Source organism: Natrix helvetica (assembly GCF_964273705.1).
Source record: "Natrix helvetica genome assembly, chromosome: 16".
NCBI lineage: Eukaryota > Metazoa > Chordata > Lepidosauria > Squamata > Natricidae > Natrix > Natrix helvetica.
The window spans coordinates 7,346,453-7,367,796 of NC_138563.1; the positions used below are offsets into that span (position 1 = coordinate 7,346,453).

The 21,344-nt window shown below is 47.8% G+C and overlaps 1 protein-coding gene across 2 annotated transcripts in view; it reads left to right on the top strand.

The window, feature by feature from the left end:
• The window catches only part of NRXN2 (neurexin 2), a 363,942-nt gene that overhangs the window by 125,093 nt on the left and 217,505 nt on the right, over nt 1-21,344 (top strand). For both annotated transcript variants that reach the window (XM_081968494.1, XM_081968495.1), the window contains exons 4-5: nt 17,207-17,368; nt 19,716-20,154. In XM_081968494.1, coding sequence (XP_081824620.1) covers nt 17,207-17,368; nt 19,716-20,154 — 601 coding nt within the window. The remainder of the gene's footprint in view (nt 1-17,206; nt 17,369-19,715; nt 20,155-21,344) is intronic.

The window sequence follows — 21,344 nt, forward strand, 5'->3', positions numbered from 1 at the left end:
AGCACTCCTATTGACGGACAAGGGGCCTCTTTCCCAGGTGTCAATTATTTCACAACCAGATTGTAAGCGGCTAGAGAAGGAGACCCAAACTCCTTGGTAGCCTCACATTGCTGTGAACTACTCAGATTGTTGGCCGAGCAGGGACAAAAATAGCCAGAGAAATGATTGAAGCCAGGGAAACGGGCCATTATGGACAAATCGTAGGAAATGGGAAATATTAAGACTGGGACCCGTGTTTCTCATCCGTGGCAACTTTTAAGATGTGGACTTCAACTCCCAGAATTCCCCAGGCGGCATGAGGAACCGGCGTAATTGGCCCGGGGAATTCTGGGAGTTGGAGTTCACTGAAGTTGTCAAGGATGAGAAAGTCTAGGCTAGATTCTATCACTCTCTAACCCACCTACCCTGTTTCCCTGAAAATAAGCCCTCCCCGGATAATAAGCCCAGTCGGGCTTTTAAGCACATGAGATAAAATAACCCCCCCCCCAAAATAAGCCCTCCCAAAAATATTGCAACACATCAGCAGCCATGATGATGTGCCTGCCGTCTTCTCCACCTCAAAAATAATAAGGCCTTGTCTTTTCAGGGAAACATGTTCACTACCAACAACTGTCAACTTTCAAGCAGAAAATATCTTCTTCCAGTGACCCCACTCTTAGAGGCAGGGACCCCCCGAGACCCTGGATTTCCAGAGGCAAGGCTTTCTGGCACCCCACCAAAGTGCAAAACCCAGAGGCACAAAACTCAGCAGCTGCCTTCGCACAATTTTGTTTGAACTATCATTCCCCTTTTTTGGGGTGTGTGCCTTTAGAGTCTTGTGGAAATCCAGCCATGGGTTTTAGGCTTGTGGTTCCAGCATAACTGGCCAATTTGGGAGAAAGGATGAATTCAGTAACTTGGTTAATATGTGGAACAACCCACCAGGAGCAAAGATGCCAGCAGTTCACCTGAACCAGTAGTAAAAAAAAATGCCACGGTTTGGGTGAACCGTTTTTTCCCCTCAATGATCCGCTGTGCCGCGTGATTTATATTAGCTAGAAAGCAGGATTTTAGGGAGGATAAAACATCACTTCCCCCCCCCCAAAATAGGGTTATCTGCTCCCATTGGCTCCAATTTCAGGGCCCACTCATTTTCTTTGCATGTTGCACAAAGGGTGTGTATGCGTGTGTCATCTCTGTGTCCTTGAGGGGTGTGGAAAGACGCAAGGTTTTGCAAAGCCCCTCCCCCTCTCCAGAGTCCAGGCATTTAGAAACCTGTGACGTTTTGGCGTCTGCCACTGTGAGCCAGGCAGGAGGCCTAGAGGTGGAGCTCTCACCTCCCAATCAGGAGGCTGTGGGTTTCGATCCTAAGCAGAGGCAGATATTTCTCTCTCCGAGCATGCTGAGAATATACATTATCTGCCGAACACGACTCCCCCCTGGCAACAGGAAGGGCATCTGGCCATGAAAACCCTCAGCTCCGTTCAGTTGCCCCAGACTCCACCCTGCAAGGGAAGATGGGGGGCCGTTAAATGAAGATGAGGATTGTGAGAAGAGTGACAGGAATGTGTTTGTGCACGCTGGACACCTTGGGTCTGGATGGCGGTTTCTGGGTCCCTCCGAGCCTGTCTTAGGTGCTGCTGGATTCTGAGTGTGTGTTTTCCCCCAGGGATGGCTGGGTGTTCTTCCTCTTGAGTGTGTGCCTTTCTGTGGAGCCCCCAGGTTGTTGTTGGTGTGTGTGTGTGTGTGTGTGTGTGTGTGTGTAACTGTGCGTATGTGTGCTCCCCTTGAGTATTTGTCGGGGAGGGAGGGGATTGACTAAACGTGGGAAGGCCGAGTGCTCCCATTAGAAATCTTTTTTTTAAAAGCACCATGATTTCCACCTCGCTTGCACACCTTTACCTGCCCTTCTCCATTCTTTCTTGTCCCTCTTGCACGCCGGCGCCTCCTCTCCACGCCCCTCCCCCAACCCCCCCCCCCGTGTGTGCCCTTCATACCATCTAACACACATGGGGGACCCTTTCTCCTCGCTTCCCCCTCCCCTCCGCCTTGCACGGCTTCTGTTTCATCAGATTTCTCTCTGCCAATCTCTTCTTCTTCTTCTTCTTCTTTTCCTTCTTCTTCGCTCTCTCTCTCTCTCTCTCTTTCTGACAATGAATTAAATAATTAATGGAGAGACATAATGAATGCTAGCTGGTAATTAACTCCTGTTGTACTAATAGTATACTAATTAAAGACTGTGTTGAACGTTTTTACTAACTGCCATTTCTGTGTCTGAACTTTTAAGTTTGTCTGAGGAGAATGCCCCAGGTTGTTGTTTTTTTTTTTAACTCGGACCTCCCTTTCCTCTTCCTCTTCCTCCTCTTCTTCCTCCTCTTCCTCTCCCTCTCCTCCTGCTTCCCTCCCCTTCAGAGGACAAATGTGGGACATCCATAAACGGCTCCCAAACGGGGCCCTGCGAATCATGATAGTAGCAGAGGAAGGGCGTACAAGTAGTAGTCCTCGGCTTACAACACTTCATTTAGTGACTGAAGTTGCAACGGCACTGAAGAACGCGACTTATGACCATTTTTCACACTTACGACCGTTGCAGCATGGTCATGTGTTTTACAGTTGGGTAGCAAGAGCAACGGCACTTAAGACTTCTATACCGCTTCACAGCCCTCTGTGAAGTCAGCCTCTTGCCCCCCAACAATCTGAGTCCTCCTTTGACCCACCTCGGAAGGACGGAAGGCTGAGTCAACCTGGAGCCGGTCAGGATCGAACTCCTGGCAGTGGGCAGAATTAGCCTGCAGGGGCTGCATTCTAACCACTGCTCTTGGATGCTTGCAAACGGGCTCGCATTTATGACGCTCGCAGCGTCCCAGGGTGACGTGATCCTCTTTTGCGACTTTCCGATAAGCCACGTCAATGGGGGAAGCCGTGTTTACTTAGCAACCGTGTTACTGAGTTAACAACGGCGGTGATTCACTTAGCAAAGGTGGCAAGGGAAGTCATAAAATGGGGCCAAACTCACCGGACAAAGTTCCCACCTTAGCAACGTTAATCCTGGCTGCCGTTGTGGTGGCAAGTTGAGGACTACCACTATTTCTAGCCTAGGGGAAGCTCCTAGGATCTTTGGCCCAAGCCCCCTCCCAGGTGGAAAGGTTTTGGGCCTGATCAGGGGTGGGATTGAAAAAACGTAAGCAACCAGTTCTCTGCCCGGTTGCTGGGTGGGTGCTGCCATGGTGGATGTGGCCTACTCGGCCTCCTACACCATGGCGGCGGCAGAGGGGGCATTTCGCTTTCCTTAAGCTCTGGAGGCTTTCCCCGACTCTGGAGACCCTCCGGAGGCTGGAAACATGTCTGTTTTCAGACTTCCGCTATTTTCACCCTCCCAGAACCTCCGCGCAGGCCCTGCACTTGCTTGGCATGATGAACGGGCCGTGTGGAGACTCCCAGGAGGGCGGGGCCAGCCGGTCCTTGCAACAACCGCTATGGTGAACTGTTGCGAACCGGCTGAATCTCACCCCTGGCCCTGATGGCTGGGCCAGAAAGCGAGACAGGGAGACACACACTTCAACGTCCTTTTCCTCCTGCCCAAAAAATAATTTCCACACTCGGCCCAAAAGACTAACGTTGATTTCCAGGCCGGGGGGGTGGGGGGTGGGGAGCTTTTTGGTCAAGCTCTGGGGGCAAAATTAAAACGAGAAATTAAGACTCCGGGGATCGCCAAGGCAGGGTCTCCTCCAAGAAGGACAGCTCCAGAAAGGCACCGTTTGTCCTCAAGCTCTGCTAAGAACCAAGGTCGCAGGCTGAGGAGGCAACGTCTCCATTTCCCCCCCTCTCAAAACACGGGGCCTGCCTTCTTCCAAGACATGGCAGCTGCCTTTGCCCCACGTTCAAAGCTCTGTTTGTTTGAAGCTTAGGAATCTTTGTTGTTTTCTTCTGGCTTTGCACGCCGGGCAAATTCAGCCAGTAGGAGTCAGGAAGGTGGCTCAGTGGCTAAGACGCTGAGCTTGCCGATCAGAAAGGTTGGCCGTTCGGCGGTTCGAATCCCTAGCGCCGCATAACGGAGTGAGTTCCCGTTCCTTGTCCCAGCTTCTGCCAACCTAGCAGTTCGAAAGCACCTAAAAAATGCAAGTAGAAAAATAGGAGCCACCTTTGGTGGGAAGGGAACAGCGTTCTATGCGCCTTCGGCATTGAGTCATGCCAGTCACGTGACCCCGGAGACGTCTTCGGACAGCGCTGGCTCTTCAGCTTTGAAACGGAGATGAGCACCACCCCCTAGAGTCAAGAATGATTAGCACATACATGCGAGGGGAACCTTTACCTTTAGGAGTCATGAATTTAAGGCTGTCCCACTAATGGGGCATTCACACCCACAGTCGGTTGACTTCTGACCGTCCAGTTGTTCCTGGCCCCCAAGAGGTCAGGGTCAGCCTTCCATGGTGTAGCTAGCCCTTCTCTTAGAGAGAGAAAGTTAGCATCTGTTCCTACTTCTGGAGTTGGGGGACACGAACAAGCTAGAATCGAAGGTTGGAAGGGCCTTTAGAGGTCACCTAGACCAGGGATCTCCAACCTTGGCAACTTCACAACTTGTGGACTTCAACTTCCACAATTCCTCATCCTGAAGAATTCTGGGATTTGAAGTCCACAATTCGTAAAGCTGCCAAGCTTGGAGACCTCTGATATAGACTAAATGTTGAACCCAGGGCACGAGTCCCGGTCATCGTTGCTTGCTATCAAAACTGACCCCCTTCTAGTTGTCGTCCCCCTCCCCATCATTTTCTCTTTCGCTCTTCTCTCTGCCTTCTCGTTTGCATGTTGAATTGACTAATTACTAATGAGACCCTCCCTCCCTGCCCCCTTTCTCTTCCATCCCCCCCTTCCTTCATTGCTTGGATTGGGAAGAAGACCCGCCCACCCACCTCCCCCCCCTGAAACGTCCCAACAGGATCAAGCTCCCCCCCACCAACTGGTCTGCCCCTTTCTTGGCTTTGCCCAGGCAGCAAAACAAAAACAACAAAAAAAGAAATTGCAGTGAGACAACGGTGCAGTCTCTATTTCTTTCTCTCTCTCTCTCTCTCTCTCTCTTTATTTCCCAAATTTTTCCCTCTTCTGCACAAGCCTTGATGGATCAGGAAAAAAAAAAGTAAGGATGGACAAAGGTGGGGGTGGGTAGGGGGATAACATTGACTTCTCCAGGATGGGCTCATCTGTTTTAGTAAAACTGAGATGTTGCAAGACCTTGAGGGATGTTAGCATCCCTTGCGCCTCCCGTACTCTTGGTTTAATGTCTTATATATGCTCCCCCCCCCAAATCAAATTGAATTGAATTGCTGAGACTTTGGTCCAGAGCTGCTCAGTGCTGCCCACTGCTGGAAGATTTGGTTGAGTGCATGCTTCTCTCAGCGACAGGCGATGAAGACTTGCTCCGAAATGCCTTGATTTTGCTGCACCTCTGTGGCCTGGTGTGCTAAAACCTTTTGATCTTTGGACTCTCGAATATCGGAAAGGTGGCAGGACTCGGGATGGGATTCCTAGCTGGCTCGTTCCGTGCTCCTCGCCCTTCGCTCCCTGACAATGTGGCCTTCAAAGGATCTTGGGCGTGAGTGACGGCCATTGTGAGAGCCACAGTTCATTTGAGAATGAAGTCCTCTTTTTGTTGCGGAAAAGGCACGCCTATCGGAAGGAAACATAGCACCGAAGCTAAACGTTTCTAGCCCCGATTATGATTTCAAAAACGAAAAAGGGAAAAGAACGCATAAGAAGAGGGATCTTGGCAATCCACTTCGCTATTCACTTCTGTTGGAAGAAATGTCCTTCCTGGGTTCAGTTCCAAGTGGGGAAAAAGACACTGGAAACAGGGAGGCTGTTTGGAAAGATGGTTTAATGGTGGACAGGATCACATGCCTTGGAGCTCCTGGATGAAAAAGGGAAGAGATGCTGAGTGTCGGCGGGTTTTATGCCCTCTCTGGGCTTTGAACTTCCTGGGGCACAGGAAGAATATCCTGATTGGTTGCTGTCAGTCGTAAGTCAAGGACTATCTGTACTTAAGAGTCTTGGTGGGATTTGAGAGGTGAAATTCCCATTAAGCTTTCTCATAATGCCAAAGTTTGCCCAGGAATTTCTTGGAGAAAGAAAAAAGCAAACAGGTTCAAGTTAGGTACTAATACCACTCTACAAAGCCCTAGTAAGGTCACACCTAGAGTACTGCACCCAGGTTTGGTCACCACACTATAAAAAAGAGGTTGAGACTCTAGAAAAAGAGGGCAGAGAAGAGCAACAAGAATGATGAGGGGACCGGAGGCTAAAACATATGAAGAACGGTTGCAGGAACTGGGCCTGGCTAGTCTAGGGAAGAGAAGGACCAGGGGAGGCATGATAGCAGTCTTCCAATATTTGAGGGGCTGCCCCAGAGAGGAGGAAGGGGGTCAAGCTATTCTCCAAAGCCCCTGAAGGCCAGACAAGGAAGAATGGATGGAAACTGACCAAGGAGAGATTCAACCTGGAAATAAGGAGAGATTTCCTGACAGGGAGAACAACCAACCCATGGAACAGAAGTTGACTTCGGAAGTTGTGGGAGCTTCATCCCTGGAGGCTTTCAAGAAGAGACTGGGCTGCCCTGTCAGAAATGGTGTAGGTAGGGTCTCCAGCTTGGGCGGGGGAAGGTTGGACTAGATGACCTCCAAGGTCCCTTCCAACTCTGTTAACCTGTAAGTGTCCTCTCTTCCTAAGGACACAAAACCCTGCTATACTCAAACCCCTCATAGACTGGATTCAGACCTCAAACAATGATTTGCTGAAATCATGTTTATCAAGCTGAATGCTCAGTGTTTTTATAGCGTACTAAACTGGTCACCGTATTTTACAAACCACCCTGGGGGTTCAGATAGCGTAAAAAAAACTGATCCTCCTGGGTTGAAACGTTAATTTTTGCTTTTTTTTCAAGTCCAGCAATGAAAAGTACCAGATTGGACTAGATCAGGGGTCTCCAACCTTGGCAACCTTAAGACTTGTGGACTACAACTCCCAGAGCTGGCTGAGGAATTCTGGGAATTGAAGTCCACAAGTCTTAAAAGACCCTTGGGCTAGATCAGGAGTGTCCAAACTTGGGAACTTTAAGACTTGTGGACTTCAACTCCCAGAATTCCCCAGCCAGGCTGGGTCCACAAGTCTTAAAGTTCCCAAGTTTGGACACCCCTGGGCTAGATGGAAACCACCAACATGGCTACAGGAAGCCCTCAACTTACAACCATTTGCTGAATGACCATTTGAAATTACAATAAGGTTGAAAAAAGTGACTTGCGACCAGTCCTCGCAGTTACAACCGCTGCAGCTTGGGGGATGGCTGTTTGCAACTTGGCCAGTTGGCTTCCAATGAATAAAATCAAGGTGGGAAAGCCAGTTTCACTTAACGACCGCATGGTTCACTTAACAACAGCGATGATTCGCTTCACAACCAAAAGGTGGTAAAACCGGGTGCAAATTCGCTTAACCAGCATCTTGCTTAGCGACGGAAATTGTGGCCCCAATTATGGTTGTAAGGCGAGGATCGCCTGCATTTCCCCAAATACGAGTTTAGGAGTTTTTCAATGTCCTAGAAACTACCCCCTCCCTGAAGAACCTGGTACTTTCTGTCTGTTTTTGAATTCTCAGCCACCTGTTGACTGTTGCAAGTTGCAGAGAACTATAATTCCGGCTTGCCTAGAAAGCACCAGGTTGGGGAAGCAAGCGCCTTTCATCCTGGCTCCCTTGGAGGGGAGCACCATCCTTTGGCGTCCATCTGTACGCCGGCTCCAGAAATGCCAACGCTTCATTAGCAAAAAACCCCAGTGTATTTAAAAGGCAATTAATGCAAACTGAAATAGATAAATACTTTCCCCGTTTGTGAACTGTCGAGAAAGAGGAAATCGCCCAGGGAAAGAAAGAAATGGGGGAAAAAACAACCCCATCCAGCAAGGTCAATTAAAAGATTGTGCAAGCTTTCCTACTTCACTACTAGAGCTGATCAGATCAAGTATTCAATTTATATTTACCGACAAAGAAATAAAAGGAGACTAGTATAGATCTATTTCAAGCTATTTGGCTCTCATCAGCTAACCCTTCTGGGATTCAAAGCAGTGTGCTCCTTCCCCTATTTGGGTAGACCCAAAACACTTTATCATATCAAGTAGTTTTCTGGAAGGACAGCTTTGTTCTGGCCAATCAGATTAACAGAATTGGAAGGAACCTTGGAGGTCGTCAAGTCCAACCCCCTGCCCAGGCAGGAGACCCTTCACCATTTCTGACAGATGGCAGTCCAGTCTCTTCTTGAAAGCCTCCAGGGATGAAGCTCCCACAACTTCCGAAGGCAACTTCTGTTCCATGGGTTGATGGTTCTCCCTGTCAGGAAATTCCTCCTTATTTCCAGGTTGAATCTCTCCTTGGTCAGTTTCCATCCATTCTTCCTTGTCTGGTGCTTTGGAGAATAGCTTGACCCCCTCCTCTCAATCCTGGGACTTGGGTCACACCGTCGTAGAGCAAGAAATTTCAGGGCCAGATATTAGACTGGGAGGAACTCTCTTTCTCCCCTGGAAGGCAAGAGTGGGAACAATTCACCAGTGGAAGAGCTTGCCACCAGAATAAGACCTCCAAGGTCCCTTCCAACGGTGTTATTCGGTATGGCTGCGGTGAACATGTAACATGTTACATGTTCCATGTAACTCAAAGAAAATGCACAGACCTGTCCACGAAGCCACCAGAAGTTGCACTGGGCTCCAAGGGGACATTTATGAACTGTGTGAGGGAAACCACAGAGCCCTGCAACCTCTCCAGGACTAATAAGGATATCATGGGGAAAACATCTGGGCAGTTGTTGAAGTGTGCAGTGTGACACAGGAGCCTCTACATTTGTTAGCCTTAAAATATAGGTAGGCAGGTAATGTAGGTTTGATAGGTAGGTAGATAGGTAAGAAGAGAAGAAGGTAAGTAGATGGATGGATGGACGGACAGAGTCCCGGTGGCACAGTGGTTAGAAGGCAGTATTGCAGGCTAATTCTGCTGACTGCCAGTAGCTCGATTCTCACCAACTCAAGATTGACTGAGCCTTCTGTCCTTCCGAGGTCGGTAAAATGAGGACCCAGATGGTTGGGGGCAAGAGGCTGACTCTGTAAACCGTTTAGAGAAGGCTGTAAAAGCACCGTAAAGCAGGATATAAGTTTAAATACTATTAATGGATGGATGGATGGATGGATGGATGGATAGATAGATAGATAGATAGATAGATGATAGATAGATAGATAGATAGATAGATAGATAGATAGATAGATAGATAGATAGATGATAGATAGATAGAGACAGAGAGAGAGAGAGAGAGACAGATAGAGACGAAATCTTTTTCAGAAAATAATTTAGACAGCCCTGGAGAAAGAAACAAGAATACCCAAAACCATGGCGTGTTTTAAAATTATTTAAAGTTGGCATGATTTAAATAGCTAACCCAGCCCTTGCCTTAAAGGTACTTAGGAATGGGCTGGATTACAACATCCATTGTCCTCACACCGCATGGGGATGATATAAAATCCACTACGTCTGGAAGGCACCAATTTGAGAGAAGGCTAGTGGGGTAAATTGGAAAAGAGTCAGTTGGCTACATACCTACACTCGATTCACACGACGCATTAAACCTAAATGGGCAAAATTCAAGCATTCCAAGAGACAAGAAAAGGTCAGGAAAGGACCAAACAGCCACAGCATGCGAAACTTAATTGTCGCGGAGGGGGTTAGCGTGCTGGGAGAACCCACATTTTCTCCTTTCTTGTAATGCACAGTATAACAGTATATTATACTGTTGGAAGGGACCTTGGAGGTCTTCTAGTCCAACCCCCTACTCCAGCAGGAGACCCTATACCATTTCTCACAAAGACCTGTCCAATCTCTTTGTCAGGGTTCTAAGTAAGACCCCCAACCAAAGAAGACTCCCAGGCTTGAGTTTCCTCAAAGCTCCATTTTATTACAGATGTCATCTTGGCACATCTGGGGAAACCCGAATCTGAAAGCTTCCAGGTTTTTTCCACCCAGACGAAAGTTCAAGCCCCTGCCCAGCACCCACATGTCCATCCCATGGCCCAATCAGGCCCCGTCCCAACTGGAGATACCTCCCAGTCACGCCCCTCCAGGTACAAGGGCGTGTCCTTGACTCTCTGAGAAAGGAATGTGCTTCTGATTGGTTAGGATGAGATGGAAAATTTAGCGCAGGTAATCCTCCGCTCACAATCCTTTGTTTAGCAATTGTTTGAAGTCGACAACAGCACTGACCTATCCTGGCACATATAATGCAGCATCGCCACTCCAGGGGTGGGCAGCAACCGATTTAACAACCGGTCCAGTGCCTTTTTTCATTGGCAAAGGGCTAAGGCCACCACAGGCGCCCCCCGACAAAAGCGACGTCATGCTGACCATGCCCAGGCTGGCCACACCCACCCTCCCGAGATCAAACGCAGTCCTGATGTGGCCCTCAATGAAATTGAGTTGGGCACCTGTGACTAGATGATCTCCAAGGTGCCTCCCCACCATTAAAAGCTTCCAGTGATGCAGCATCCAGAACTTCTGGAGGAAACTGGTTCATTCATTGTTCTCACGGCTAGGAATTTTCTTCTTAGGTTGCTTCTCTCCTTGTTTGCTTTCCATGGTCCTGGAAGCGCGCGATCGTAATCCCTTTAATCTTCTCCACTCGGGCCAACTCCTCTGCTTTCTTCCCACGATGAAGACTGGGCTTCTGCTTACCTGCTTGTCCTTGTGACCTAGATCTTCTTCCAGGTTTCCCCAAATCCTTCCTGAAATTTGATGCTTGGGTTCGAGACACGCAATTCAAGCTGGGCTCAGAGCGATGCGAAATAAAAGCAGAACTCTTTCCTTCCTTTAAATTGTGGGGGGGGGGGGGACGGTGCATCTGCTGACACTTTCAATTATCTTCCTCTTCTTGCAGCCCATCGACTCAAGTTGTAGGAAACATACATCCCAAAATCATTTTTATAAGTACAATTCTCAAGCCGGCTCTTTCCTCAGCCCTAAACCTCTCCCTGAAGAGTCCTTGTTTCCTAAGCGAACCCAGTTAAATGCACAGTGTTGCATTTGTCTCTGTTAAATATCATTTTTTGGAAAGCTGTTTCCATCTTCGGGCATATTAGAATTCCCTTCCATTGTCTCTAGCAAGAAATCTTCCTCTCCGCAAGCCCATTTCATCCAGCTGCTTCCAAGGCATTCTGGTCTGAACTAGGCATGATCCCAGGCCAGCTGCTGAATGGAGTAGCAGTAGAAAGAGCACTAGCCCTTAGACTTATATACCGCTTCACAGAGCTTACCGCCTCTCTAAGCAGTTTACAGTCAGCCTACTGTAGCCCCCAACAATCTGGGTCCTCGGAAGGACGGAAGGCTGAGTCAACCTTGAACCTGTTAGGATCGAACTCCTGGCAGTCAGCAGAATTAGCCTGCAATGCTGCATTCTAACCACTGCACCACCACGGCAATAGAATAGAATAGAAATTATAGAATGGAATGGAATGAAATGGAATAGAATGGAATGGAATGGAATGGAATATAGGGAATAGAATAGAAATTATAGAATAGAATAGAATGGAATGGAATGGAATATAGGGAATAGAATAGAATAGAAATTATAGAATAGAATAGAAATTATAGAATAGAACAGAACAGAATAGAATAGAATAGAACATAGGGAATAGAATAGAATAGAAATTATAGAATGGAATGGAATAGAATGGAATGGAATATAGGGAATAGAATAGAATAGAAATTATAGAATGGAATAGAAATTATAGAATGAAATGGAATGGAATGGAATATAGGGAATAGAATAGAATAGAAATTATAGAATAGAATAGAATAGAATAGAAATTCTAGAATAGGATAGAAATTCTAGAATAGAAATTATAGAATAAAATAGAATTTAGGGAATAGAATAGAAATTATAGAATAGAACAGAATAGAATAGAAAAGAATAGAACATAGGGAATAGAATAGAATAAAAATTATAGAATAGAATAGAATTTATAGAATAGAATAGAGCATAGGGACTAGAATAGAATATAGGGAATAGAATAGAATAGAAATTATAGAATGGAATGAAATGGAATAGAATGGAATGGAATATAGGGAATAGAATAGAAATTATAGTATAGAATAGAAATTATAGAATAGAATAGAAATTATAGAATAGAACAGAATAGAATAGAATAGAACATAGGGAATAGAGTAGTATAAAGATTATAGAATAGAAATTATAGAATAGAATAGAATTTATAGAATAGAATGGTGCATAGGGACTAGAATAGAATATAGGGAATTGAATAGAATAGAAATTATAGAACAGAATAGAATTTAGACTTATATACCGCTTCACAGTGCTTTAGAGCCCTCTCTAAGTAGTTTATAGAAGCAGCCTGTTGCCACCAACAATCTGGATCCTCATTTTACCCACCTCAGAAAGATGGAAGGCTGAGTCAACCTTCAGCAGGTGGGAATCGAACTCCTGGCAGTTGGCAGAGTCAGCCTGCAATGCCACATTCTAACCAACCTGCTGCACCACCACTACAGCTCCCTTTGAAACTTTCCCAGTCAGTTTCTGACGGAAAAAAAAGTGAACAGGATGTCAGATTCACTTAACAAATTCACAATTACTTAACAACAGCCGTGATTGTTGTTGCAACTGTGCCGAAAGAAAGGTCATAAAACAAGGCTGAACCACTGCTTCATTTAGCGACAGAAATTCTGGTCTCCATCATGGTCCTACACTGAGGACAACCTCTACCCAAATCTCTTGGGGCTTTGAGCCCTTATCTCAATTACCTCAAGGATTTTTTTTCCTTTTTTTTTTTAAAATTGAAGACTGCCCTAAGAGCAAATGCATTTTGGTAAAGATGGATTCAGATTACCAGAGTTGGAAGGGACCTTGGAGGTCATCTAGTCCAACCTGTTCTCCCTGTCAGGAAATTCCTCCTTATTTCCAGGTTGAATCTCTCCTTGATCAGTTTCCATCCGTTATTCCTTGTCTGGCCTTGGACCCCCTTCCTCCTCTCTGGGGCAGCCCCTCAAATACTAGAGGGGCTGCTCTCCTGTCTCCCCTGGTCCTTCTCTTCCCTAGACTAGCCAGGCCCAGTTCCTGCAACTATTCATCGTATGTTTTTGCCTCCAGGCCTTTGATCATCTTAGATAGATTCAGATTAACAGAGTTGGAAGGGACCTTGTAGGTCATCTAGTCCAACCCCCTCCCCAAGCAGGAGACCCTACACCGTTTTTGACAGATGGCAGTCCAGTCTCTTCTTGAAAGCCTCCAGGGATGAAGCTCCCACAACTTCTGAAGGCAACTTCTGTTCCATGGGTTGATTGTTCTCACTGTCAGGAAATTCCTCCTTATTTCCAGGCTGAATCTCTCCTTGGTCAGTTTCCATCCATTATTCCTTGTCTGGCTTTCAAAGGTGCTTTGGAGAATAGCTTGACCCCACTCCTCTCTGCAGGAGAGGACTTTGCTTTAAAATATTTTGAGACGCCTTTTAAATTAGGGGGCTTTCATTTTTTTCTCTTTCCTCTTCCTCTCGTGTTCCCAAAATACAGGCAGTCCTTAGACTCACAATAGTTTGTTTGCTGACCGTTTGAAGGTCGAATGGCACTGAAAAAAAGGGACTGACGGACACTTTTCATACTTACGACCGTTGTAGCTCTCCGGTGATCAAAATCCAGGACCCTTGGCATCTTCATATCTATGATGGTTGCAACCTCCCCATGGCCAAAATTTTGGTGCTTAACGATTGATTCATATTTATGACGGCCGCAGTGCCTCGGGGGTTACGTGATCCCCTTTTGCAACCTCCAGACAAGCAATGGGGAGGCCAGAGAGAACCAGAGGCCCTCGAGATTCCTGCTTACCAAGCGTGTTTCCCTCTTTTTCAAATAACGAAAAACAAAACCCAGGAATTGGGCAGATGCAGAATCCTCCCCCCCCCCTCCCTTGGCTGTCCAGACTTCGGAAGCTGGAACCCACAACCCTTAAGCCCCCCCTGCATTTCGGTGGGCTTCAGCAAAGCTTACGCCACCCCCAAATGGCTTGCGGTTGCGAGCGGACACAACTCCAGCCAATCTCCTTGCTATAAATAAAAGATAAAAGCCGACAACAGCGTTGGGGTAAAAGAAGAGACAAGCAAGGATTTCGGCTTTTTGCAGGAGGCAGCTTCTCAATCATTCCAGCTTTCTAAAACAAGAACAGATTCTCTTTGTTTATACGGGTGGTCCTCGACTTATGACACTTTGTTCAGCGGCCGTTCGAAGTTACGACGTCACTGAAAAAAAGTGGCTTATGAACGTTTTTTACCCTTCAATAACCGTTGCAGCGTCCCCGTGGTTAAAATTCAGACGCTTGTCAATTGACTCATAGTTATGACGGTCCCGGGGTCACGCGATCCCCTTCGGACCAGCAAAGTCAATGGGGAAGCCAGATTCACTTAACAACCGTGTGACTAATTTAACAGCTGCAGTGATTCACTTAACAACTGTGTCACTAATTTAACAGCTGCGGTGATTCACTTAGCAACCGTGTCACTAATTTAACAGCTGCGGTGATTCACTTAGCAACCGTGTCACTAATTTAACAGCTGCAGTGATTCACTTAACAACCGCGTCTAATTTAACAGCTGCAGTGATTCACTTAACAACCGCGTCTAATTTAACAGCTGCAGTGATTCACTTAACAACCGCGTCTAATTTAACAGCTGCAGTGATTCACTTAACAACCGCGTCTAATTTAACAGCTGCAGTAATTCACTTAACAAGTGTGGCAAGAAAAGTCGTAAAATGGGGCAAAACTCAACGTAACAAATTTCTCACTTAACAACATAAATTTTGGGCTCCGTTGTGGTGGCAAATTGACGACTACCTATCTATTCTTTGGGCCTTTGGCGTTGAGTCATGCCGGCCACATGACCACAGAGACGTCTTTGGACAGCGCTGGCTCTTTGGCTTGGAAACGATGAGCACTGCCCCCTAGAGCAGGGAACGACTAGCACATATGTGCAAGGGGAACCGTTACCTTTTTTCTGGAAGTGAATTCCCATGGCCGTCCTCGGCATCTAAGCTCTCTGCAGTCCAGCTAACTGTTTCTTCTCCTGGGAAGTTGGACAAGTTGATCACCTACCTTGAGGTTACAGCAACTCATCATTTTTTTACTTTCCAAAATGCCTTCTAGGCCCCAACTCTGGAAATAAACCATGATAAGGAAAGCTGGCACTTGGCCTGTTTGCAGAGGTTTTTTTTTTTTTAACAAAATGGGTAGGTTCAGAGGTTAGCAACTTCCCACAAGCATCACGATCCCTAGAGTTTATGCTCTGAATTGTTTATAGTCTGGCTGGAATAGCCGACAGTCTTGATGATAGGCTCAAGATCCAGATGGATCTTGAGAGACTTGAACCCTGAGCCCTAGCTAACAAAATGAAATTCAGTGTAGAGAAAGGTAAAGTCTTAGGCCAGAAAAACCCAAAGTGCACATATAGAGACTGGGTGAAACCAGGCTTAATAGCAGTGACTGGGAGAGGGATCTTGGAGTCTTAGTGGACAACCAGCTAAATAGGAGCCAGCAGCCAAAAAAGTCAATGCAATCCTAAACTGTATTAACAGCGGGATACAACAATCAAGATTAAGTGAGGTCCTAATACCACTCTATAAAGCCTTAGTTAGACCACACCTAGAGTCCTGCATCCAGTTTTGGTCACCACACTATAAAAAATATGTTGAGACTCTAGAAAGAGTGCAGAGAAGAGCAACCAGGATGATGAGGGGACTGGAGGCTAAAATATACGATGAACGGTTGCAGGAACTGGGCATGGCTAGTTTAATGAAAAGAAGGACTAGGGGAGGCATAATGGCATCTTCCAATATTTGAGGGGCTGCCACAGAGAGGTATTCTCCAAAGTCCTTGAAGCCCAAACAAGGAGGCAAAATGACCAGGGAGAGATTCAACCTGGAAATAAGGAGGAATTTTCTGACAGGGAGAACAATCAACCCATGGAACAGAAGTTGCCTTCGGGAGTTGTGGGAGGAACCAGGAACGTCCGAGGGCTCCAGCTGAGCAAAGCAACTCTTCTTCTGGAGGTATATTGTGGCCTTCAGGCAGCCAATGGAACTAGCAACAGAGTCGGACAGTGAAGAGGTTGGGGAAGAACATGGGCCAGTCCTGGGGGCTGAGGAACGCTCAGACGAGGGCTCTGCGTCGGAGGCCGAGAGGGAGCTAGACAGCAGTGAGGCAGAGGAACAACTGGAGCCTGTTCCCAGTGTGTGCATGCGCAGAGCTGCCAGAAGACAAGAACAACTCAGAAAGCAGGGTCGACTTGGGAGTAAAGCCACACCTTGGAGGTGATTGGCCCCTCCCACAGGAGACAAAAGAGGAGCGAACGGGGAGGGGGCTTTTGCAGGAAACAATTCGTCCCTTCGGTCGTTTCAAGAGTGGAAAGTTGTGTTTGTGACTATAAGAGACTCTGTGCCAAGTGTGGCCTCGCCCTGCGTTTGGAATCTAGTTATCTAGCAGCTCTCCGAGCGAGATAAGGTTCGTGTGGATAAACATTCCTCTGAAAGACTGTTTGCTAAGCCTTGCTGGCTGGGAATGAAAGGAATTCACAGTCATTTAAACAAAAGAGGTTTTGCCAAGACTCTGCTTCATGCTTTTGAAGGAAACCTGGGTCAGAACAGTTCCCCTTCGGCCTCGTCTGCGTTTCACCTGCTCCCCAAATTTGGATTTCTTCCATCCGGCTCTGCACGCTCCTCCCCAAACAGCCAAAGGAAAAGGGCACCCCTCGGTTGGCCGAGCCAACTTGCAACTCACCGGAGCATCGGGCAGTGGGCATGTGCTGAGCATGGAGCGTGCGTGGCGGGTGTGGGGGCTTGAATACCATAGACATGGTGCTCAGTTCCCCTTCCGGACCATCAAATCTTGTGCAGATGTTCTCCCCCTTGACAGCTGCTCTGTCTGTCCGTCTTCCTCCTCCTCCTCCTCCCCCACCCCCAAAACACCCCGCCCGAGGGGAAAAAAATACCGTGGCATTTCTCCAAAGAGACAACCAGACCGGAAAATAAGTTGGCAGCCCCTTTTCCCACCCCCTTCTCCCATCAGTCCTGTGGTTGGTTAACACTCTCTTGTCTCCTTGTCTCCCCCCCCCCCCCGGCACCCCCTCCCCGCAACCCCTGCACTCATGACGGACAGGTGACTATCTCCGTGGACGGAATCCTTACCACCACCGGATACACCCAAGAGGACTATACCATGCTAGGCTCAGACGACTTCTTCTACATCGGAGGGAGTCCCAACACGGCGGACTTGCCCGGCTCCCCTGTCAGCAACAATTTTATGGGATGCCTCAAGGATGTGAGTTGCCTGCGAGGGGGTGGTTGGGATGGGGGGGGGAGGGCAAGGAGCAGGTGGGCGGGACTGAATGTACTGCTTAGGGGAAGGTGGTTTAGGGCAGTGGTCTCCAGGGATCATTGGTTGTCCATGAGAAAATTTTGGTGGTCCGCAGAAAAATGATTTGCATTTTTTATATTGCACTAAATCAAACTACGGCCCCTGGGACGGATACGTGCAATGAATGCTTGTGTTGCTGCAGAGTCTCCCCCTTGGGGGTCTTTTTGTGGGGGTCGGAGGGGGGCAGAAATTCCCACTTGGGGTCTGCTTCAGCCTCCTGGTGGGGGGCTTTGGGCGAAGGCTGGAGGACAGCTGGATGGGCTGGTTTATAGGCCATGCCCGTCTCTTTCTGCATGCTTCTGCTTGTCCAGGCTAAGGACTCACCTGGGACAGGATGAGGGTTCATTTAGTAATGGAGGTTTGTCCAGGTGAGATGTGCAGCTGTGAGATGGGCCTTGAGGAAGAACCGCAGCCAAGACAACGGTAAGATAAAAGGAACCTGAGTCTGGCCCAGAACTGCACAGGTGATCCTCAACTTACAAAGGACTAACTATACCCTGAGCAGTGGCTCAGTGGTTCAGACGCTGAGCTTGTCGATCAGAAAGGTCAGCGGTTCGAATCCCTAGCGCCGTGTAATGGAGTGAGCTCCCGTGACTTGTCCCAGCTTCTGCCAACCTAGCAGTTCGAAAGCATGTAAAAAATGCAAGTAGAAAAATAGGAACCATCTTTGGTGGTCACATCTTCGCATATTGGACACTGGGCAATAGGTCTGCGAATACGGCCATTTGCAATAGCCGGCAGTCACATGACTGCAATTTACAATTTATAATTATTTAATATCTATTTATTTATTTGTAAAACTTATTAGCCACCCATGTTGCCACATGGGCAGAATTTTTTTTACCGTAAACTGCCATTTACCTCTGGTTTCTGCCCCCCCCAAAAAAAAAACCACCCCCAAACAATTGCGAACAGTGAATTCACTTAGGGACCATGACGTTTGCTTCACAAGCGTTTGCTTTACGACCACCATATTCGCTTAACAACGGCCACAATAACAATAATGAAACTGACCCTCTTAACAACCGGCATGAATTCTGGACTCAGCGATGGTCCTGAATCAAGCACTACCTGTCTCAATTTTGCACGACTGTTTGGCGGTATGATCGTTAATCTCATCAAAAAAATTTTTTTTTGAATTGGAACGAATGCCTCTGATTCGCAGACAATATTGCAATGTCAGCTGTCCCTCCTGTGGGCTTTGTCCAGGCCAGGTCTTCTCCAGCTGGTGGTTGGAAGAGCCACGGATGTGATGCCAAACCCTTCAATCTGTTGGCATTGACGCCTGCAATACGGACCTTATTCTGAGTTGAATTCAATTTGACCCAGTGCAATGGACTAGTTGATCAAAACTGATCAGGTGATTCAAATAGAGGTCCCCTGATGAAGTCTGTGTTGTGGCCAGTAGAACTGGCAGCAGAGTCGACAGTGAGGAGGTCGAGGAGGAGCATGGGCCAGTCCTGGAGTCTGGGGAAGGCTCGGAGGAGGGCTCTCTGTCGGAGGCAGAGACGGGGCCGAGGCCGTCTGACAGTGATCAGGTGCCTATGGAGCTAGACAGCAGCGAGGCAGAGGAACAGCTGGAGCCTGTTCCCAGTGTGTGTATGCGCAGAGCTGCCAGAAGAAAAGAACAGCTGAGAAATCAGGGTCGAGTTGGAAGTAAAGCCACAGGTGGACAGTGAATGCCCCCTCCCATAGGACATAAAAGAGGAGCGAAAGAGAAGTGGGCTTTTGCAGGAAACAATTTGTTCATTTGGTTCTTAGATTCAGGAATATGAAGGTCTGTCCATGAATCTCAGAGACTCTGTACCCAGCCTTTCCTTGCACAGCATCTCATTTGGGAAATATTGACATGGCAGCTTTCCAAGATAGATAAGGTCTGTGGTCATAAATACTCCTTTGAAAGACTGTTTGCCAGGCCTTGGCTGAAGGGGAATGAGAGGAATTCACATCCGTTTAATAAAAGGGGTTTTGTCGGGACCGGGACTCTCTGCCTCGGGCTTTTTGGGGAAGCCTGGGTCAGAACTGTCTCACTGACGCTGCTGCTCTTCTCCTTTTTCAAAAGGCAACCAGACATTTCTCTTCTGATCCAAAAACCTTCTTCATGAACCGAAGAAGCTTCTTGGATGACAAGCGAAACCTCTTCAAGGAAAAAAAAACAAAGTCCGTTTTCCTTTTTGAAAAAGCACCTTGGAGACACCCACGGTCTGGATGGTCGAGAACCTCCACTGATGCTCTTCTCCTTTCTTTGCAGGTGGTCTACAAGAACAATGACTTCAAACTGGAGTTGTCGCGCTTGGCGAAGGAAGGAGACCCGAAGATGAAGATCAACGGGGACCTTGTCTTCCGTTGTGAGAACGTCGCCGCCCTTGATCCAGTCACCTTCGAGTCCCCCGAGGCGTACATTTCCCTGCCCAAATGGAACACCAAGAAGACCGGCTCCATCTCCTTTGATTTCCGGACCACCGAACCCAACGGGCTCCTCCTCTTCAGCCACGGCCGGCTGCAGCCCCCCAAGGAGAGCCGGTCGGAGCGCATGCACAAGGCTGATTATTTCGCCATGGAGCTCCTGGACGGCTACCTTTACCTGCTGCTGGACATGGGCTCGGGGGGCATCAAGATGCGGGCCAGCACCAAGAAAGTGAACGACGGGGAGTGGTGCCACGTGGACTTTCAGCGCGATGGCCGCAAGGGTGAGTGTGCCTCCGAGGCAGAAATGGAAGCTGCCCGGTGGGATGATGCTTCAGCAGTGGGAGAGAGACAGATGAACAGAGTTGGAAGGGACCTTGGAGGTCATCTAGTCCAACCCTCTGCCCAAGCAGGAGACCCTACACCATTTCTGACAGAGGGCAGTCCAGTCTCTTCTTGAAAGCCTCCAGGGATGAAGCTCTCAGGACTTCTGAAGGCAACTTCTGTTCCATGGGTTGATTGTTCTCCCTGTCAGGAAATTCCTCCTTATTTCCAGGTTGAATCTCTCCTTGGTCAGTTTCCATCCGTTATTCCTTGTCTGGCCTTCAAAGGTGCTTTGGAGAATAGCTTGACCCCCTCCTCCTCTCTGGGGCAGCCCCTCAAATACTAGAAGGCTGCTCTCCTGTCTCCCCTGGTCCTTCTCTTCTCTAGACTAGCCAGGCCCAGTTCCTGCAACCGTTCAGTGTATGTTTTGCCTCCAGGTCTTTGATCATCTTAGATAGATTCAGATTAACAGAGTTGGAAGGGACCTTGTAGGACATCTAGTCCAACCCCCTCACCCAAGCAAGAGATCCTACACCATTTGTGACAGATGGCAGCCCAGTCTCTTCTTGAAAGCCCCCCACAACTTCCAAAGGCGACTTCTCTTCCATGGGTTGATTGTTCTCACTCTCAGAAAATTCCTCCTTATTTCCAGGTTGAATCTCTCCTTGGTCAGTTTCCATCCATTCTTCCTTCTCTGGCCTTCAGGGGCTTTGGAGAATAGCTTGACCCCCTTCCTCCTCTCTGGGGCAGCCCCTCAAATACTGGAAGATGCTCTCCTGTCTCCCCTGGTCCTTCTCTTCCCTAGACTAGCCAGGCCCAGTTCCTGCAATTGTTCTTTGTATGTTTTAGCTTCCAGTCCCCTAATCCTCTTTGTTGCTCTTCTCTGCCCTCTTTTTCTAGTCTCAACCTCTTTTTTATAGTGTGGTGAGCAAAACTGGGTGCAGAATTCTAGATGTGGTCTTACTAGGGCTTTATAGAGTGGTATTACTACCTCACTTGATTTTGATTGTATCCCTCTGTTGATGCATCTTAAGATTGCATTGGCTTTTTCGGCTGCCCCCACACGCTGCTGGCTCATATTTAGCTGGGTGACAAGTGAAAGAAGTTGTAGTTTCATCTTCCAGATCAGCTTCTATTTTTAAAAAGAATT